Below are 5,148 nucleotides of genomic sequence, written 5' to 3' on the forward strand. Positions count from 1 at the left end.
AGGAGAAAGTTGAAACCCAATCCAAGGAATAAAAGGAATGCAGTTAAACAACCTGGGAGCTGAAAAATGAAATAATAATTTTAAGAAAAAACCAGAATAAACTTCTAGAACTGAAGAATTTACTTCAAAACTTTTATAACATAATCAGAAGCATAAATAGCAGAATTGACCAAGCTGATAAAAAAATCTCAGAGCTTGAAGATTGGTTCTCTGAAGCAACTAGATCCAACAAAAACAAAGAAAAAATAATTTTAAAAAATGAACAAAACCTCTGAGAAATATGAGATCATGTAATGAGACCAAATCTATGACTCATGAATATTTCTGAAAGAAAAAGAGAGAGAGTAACTTGAAAAACACATCTGAGAATATAGTGCATGAAAATTTCCCTAATCTAGCTAGAGAGAAGGGCATACAAATTCAAGAAATACAGAGAACTGTTGCAAAATATTATACAAGCCAACTGCTCCCAAGGAATATAATTATTAGATTCACCACGGTGAATACAAAAGAAAAAATATTGAAGGCAGCTAGAGGAAAAGGTCAGGTCACCTAGAAAAGGAACCTCATCAGGCAAGCAGCAGACTTCTTAACAGAAACCTTAAAAACTAGGAGAGATTGGGGGCATGTTTAAGCATTCTTAGAAAAAAGAAATTCCAACCAAGAATCTCACATCTCACTAAGGTAAGTTTCTTGAGTAAAGGAGACATAAAATCCTTCTCAAACAAGCAAGCACTAAGGGAATTTGTTACCATCAGATCAGCCATACAAAAGGCCCTAAAAGGAATGGTAAACATGGACACAAAAGATTGAAACCTGCTACCACAAAAAAAAACACACACTCAAACACATCACTCACAGGCAATATGAAGCAATTTTACAAGCAAGTCTACAAAACAAACAGCCAGCAATATGACAACAGAATCAAAATCTTGTAATATTAACACTAACTCTGAATGTAAATTATCTAAACATCCATCTTAAAAGGCATAGAGTGCCAAGCTGTATAAAAAGACAAGAGCCAACTGTCTTCTGTCTTCAAGAGACACATCTCACATGTAATGACACCCACGGGCTAGATATAAAGGAATGGAGAAAGATCTAACATGCAAACAAACAACAACAAAAAAAAGCAAGAGTCACGATTCTAATATCAGATAAAACAGACTTTAGGCCAACAACAACCAAGAAAAACAAAGAAGGGCATTACATAATGATAAAGGGTTTATTTCAACAAGAAAACTTTACTATCCTAATATATATGCACCTGACCCTGGAGCACCCAGATTTATAATAACAAGTTTTTGACCTACAAAAAGATTCGGACAGCCACAAAATAACACAGGGGACTTCATCACCCAACCGACAGTGCCAAACAGATCATTGAGGCAGAAAACTAACAAAGATATTCTGAACTTAAACTTGACACTTGCCCAATTGGGTCTAATAGACATCTACAGAATATTCCACCCAACAACCATAGAAAATACATTATTTTCATCTACACATGGAACATATTCTAAGATTGACCATATGCTTGGTCATAAGGCAAGTTGCAATAAATTCACAAAAAAAAATTAAGACATACTAAGCACACTCTTGGACCACAGTGCAAAAAAAAAAAAAAAAAATACCAATAATATCTCTCAAAACGATATAAGAACATGGAAAACAAACAATTTGCTTCTAAATAACTATTGGGTGAACAACAAAATTAGGGCAGAAATTAAAAAGTTCGCTGAAATTAATGAAAATAGAGATACAACTCATCAAAATCTTTGGAATGCAGCTAAAACAGTGTTAAGAGGAAAGTTTATAGTGCTAAATGCCTTCATGAAGAGGTTGGAAACAGCGCAAATTAATGATGTAACATTGCACCTAAAAGATCTAGGAGAAAAAAAAGAATGATCCAACCCCAAAGATAGTAGAAGAAAAGAAATAACTAAAATCAGAGAACTGAATGAAATGGAGACCAAAAAGTCCATACAAAAGATTAATGAAACCAATAATTGTTTCTTCAAAGGAATAAACAAGATTGATAGATCACTAGCTAGATTAACAAATAAAAGAAAAAGGATCCAAATAAGCTCAATCAGAAATAACAAAGATGACATTACAAATGATCCCACAGACATACAAAACATCCTCAGACACTACCATGAACACCTCTACGCACACAAATTAGAAAATCTAGAAGAAATAGATACATTTCTGGAAACACACAACCTCCAAAGATTTAACCAGGAAGAAAGTAAAAACCTGAACAGACAAATAACATGTTCCAAAACTGAATCAGCAATTTTGAAAACCTACCCACCTTCTTGTACCAGGGTCCCATACCCTGTGGGGGTGTAAAATGCAGGAACTCCAGCCCCGCCTGCATGGATCCTCTCGGCAAGTGTGCCCTGTGGTGTCAGCTCCACTTCTAATTCACCAGATAAGTACTGTAGTTCAAATTCTGCATTTTCTCCCACATATGAAGAGATCACGCGTTTTATCTGCTTGGACCGAAGCAAAAGCCCCAAACCAAAATTGTCAACCCCTGCGTTGTTGCTGACTACAGTTAGTCCTTTTACTCCAGTTTTCAGTAAAGCATCTATAAGATTCTCTGGAATTCCACATAGCCCAAAACCACCAACCAAAACAGTTGCACCATCAGGAATGTCTTTTACAGCTTCTACTGGATCTGTATAAAACTTGGTATGGCGATGAGCACTGGTGGAAAAGGAACAAACACATCCCTTGTACCAGGCTCCCCTAGATCCACGGGCAGAGGCACAGAGCCGAAGGCCGGAGGAGAGGAGTTTGAGAGCCGCCATCTTCGGGCCGTGAGGCAGGAGGAGGCTTCCGGGTGGAGCGCGCCTTTGAGTGTTGGTGCGCGCTGTCCCGGGCGCCGCCGATTCACTGCGAAGGAAAGCAGGGCGGGCTGGAGCCTCCACAGCGCGGCTATGATGTCCTCCCGGCCTTTCGAGGAGGATCGCCCATCAAATACAACAAAGATGGCAGTGTTGCCATTGCTAGTAAGCCAAGAGAGGTGAGGGAGTTCAATGGTCAGCACTTTATTTTGGAGGAAGCAATTACAGGGGATTTTGCTTTGGTGAAAACCTGGAAGGCGGACCGAGCAGGAAACGCGATTTTCAGGAAAAGTGCAAGGAATTTCAACTTGCCAATGTGCAAAGCTGCAGAAACCACAGTGGTAGAGGTTGAAGAAATTGTGGATATTGGAGCATTTGCTCCAGAAGACATCCATATTCCTCAGATTTATGTACATCGCCTTATAAAGGGAGAAAAATATGAGAAAAGAATTGAGCATTTATCAATCCGGAAAGAGGGAGATGAGGAAGCCAAATCTGCTAAACCTGGAGATGACATAAGGGAACGAATCATCAAGAGGGCCGCTCTTGAGTTTGACGATGGCATGTATGCTAATTTGGGCATAGGAATCCCTCTCCTGGCCAGCAACGTTATCAGCCCAAAATATGACCGTTCATCTTCAAAGTGAAAATGGAGTCCTGGGTTGGGGCCATACCCACGACAACATGAAGCTGATGCAGATCTCATCAATGCAGGCAAGGAAACAGTTACTATTCTTCCAGGAGCCTCTTTTTTCTCCAGCAATGAATCATTTGCAATGATTACGATCTGACAATGCTAGGAGCGATGCAGGTTTCCAAATATGGTGACCTGGCTAACGGGATGATACCTGGGAAGGTGGTGAAAGGAATGGGAGGTGCTATGGATTTAGTGTCCAGTGCCAAAACCAAAGTGGTGGTCACCATGGAGCATTCTGCAAAGGGAAATGCACATAAAATCATGGAGAAATGTACATTACCATTGACTGGAAAGCAATGTGTCAACCGCATTATTACTGAAAAGGCTGTGTTTGATGTGGACAAGAAAAAAGGGCTGACTCTGATTGAGCTCTGGGAAGGCCTGACAGTGGATGACATACAGAAGAGTACCCAGTGTGATTTTGCAGTTTCACCAAAACTCATGCCATTGCAGCAGATCGCAAATTGAAACATGAATATTTGTACCAGGCTGTGTGTTTTTCATTTTAAACACATAGGATTTAATTGAAAGGACACCAATAATTATAATTGTGTATTTAACAGGTGGTTTTTGATTAGTTTTCTTCTAGGGTTTCAGACTTTATGCATCCATATAAACTGTTCTCTAGGCATGCTGTGACATTTTAATAAAAAGCAAAAGGAGCATTTATAATTATCTCATTTGTTAAGTACTGAGAAGGTTGTCTTTATAATAGGTAATTATATTGAATGCATTTTCACTGAATATGGTATGTATGCTAAATTATATGAACCTTTCCCCAAGAAGGGCCCTAGAAATTGATGTGGCTTTCCTCTTAACTATTAATTATTAATCCTGAAAGAAAGATAACATATTTGATTTTGTAGTTAGGAGAGTTGCCGTCATGATTGTTTTTTCTTCAACCTCCTCTGACTTTTCTTTTGGGGCTTCAGATTTTATGATTACATCTTGTCTCCCTAGAGCATCCCCCTTCTTTCCATACTGCTTTTAAACAGATGCCCAAGAAGGCAAGCAGGAATGTCTCTTGTGGGGGAGAGCAGGGAGAAATAATTAGTTCAAACCAACTATCTATCTGTGCTTTTCAAAGACTAAGGCATATTATAGGAACAGGAACAGAAGAAACTGATTCTTCTGTTTTCTCATTTTAAAACAGCCCAGTATTCCTTTGTATTCTCAAGGGTCCTTGAGAATATTTCTGTTATTGAGATCCTGTGGGCTACTTGTACTGTACCTCCTCTCAAGCCAAGAAGGGCTGCAGGATAATTTACCATGAATCCTTAGTAGCAATGACAGCAGAGATAAAAAATAAAAGGTGCTTTACTTTCAGGCTCTCGTTTTGGTTCAGAAAAAATTTTAAATATTGAATGACACTTCCACAGAACAACGGTTTTTCTTCTGCCAAGGCTACTTCCTTTAACAAAGTGTCTTTAATTCAGCCTTGTCCAACTAGGGAAAATAATGATGGACAAGTCTAGGATTTGAAGTCAGTGAACTTTTAGTGTCAGGGAATAAACATGGTGGGTAGATCAGATTTGAAAGAAACTTCCTTAGAGGTATTCTCAGTGCTAGACAGGGGCCCATGGAAATGACTTCAGA

At 38.8% G+C, this 5,148-nt stretch overlaps 1 protein-coding gene and 1 pseudogene across 2 annotated transcripts; one reads left to right on the forward strand and one right to left on the reverse strand.

The window, feature by feature from the left end:
• Positions 1-2,293: 2,293 nt before the first annotated feature.
• Positions 2,294-2,966, reverse strand: LOC117080634 (succinyl-CoA:3-ketoacid coenzyme A transferase 1, mitochondrial-like). Its single transcript, XM_033205835.1, has one exon. The coding sequence runs from the start codon at positions 2,817-2,819 to the stop codon at positions 2,310-2,312; it is 510 nt and encodes a 169-aa protein (XP_033061726.1). The 5' UTR covers positions 2,820-2,966; the 3' UTR covers positions 2,294-2,309.
• A 10-nt stretch (positions 2,967-2,976) lies between these two features.
• On the forward strand, positions 2,977-4,850 carry LOC117080633 (annotated as a pseudogene). The gene has a single exon (XR_004435908.1). The product of XR_004435908.1 is annotated as a succinyl-CoA:3-ketoacid coenzyme A transferase 1, mitochondrial-like (transcript).
• Positions 4,851-5,148: the final 298 nt, after the last annotated feature.

This window comes from Trachypithecus francoisi, unplaced genomic scaffold, assembly GCF_009764315.1.
Source record: "Trachypithecus francoisi isolate TF-2019V2 unplaced genomic scaffold, Tfra_2.0 Lachesis_group8, whole genome shotgun sequence".
NCBI lineage: Eukaryota > Metazoa > Chordata > Mammalia > Primates > Cercopithecidae > Trachypithecus > Trachypithecus francoisi.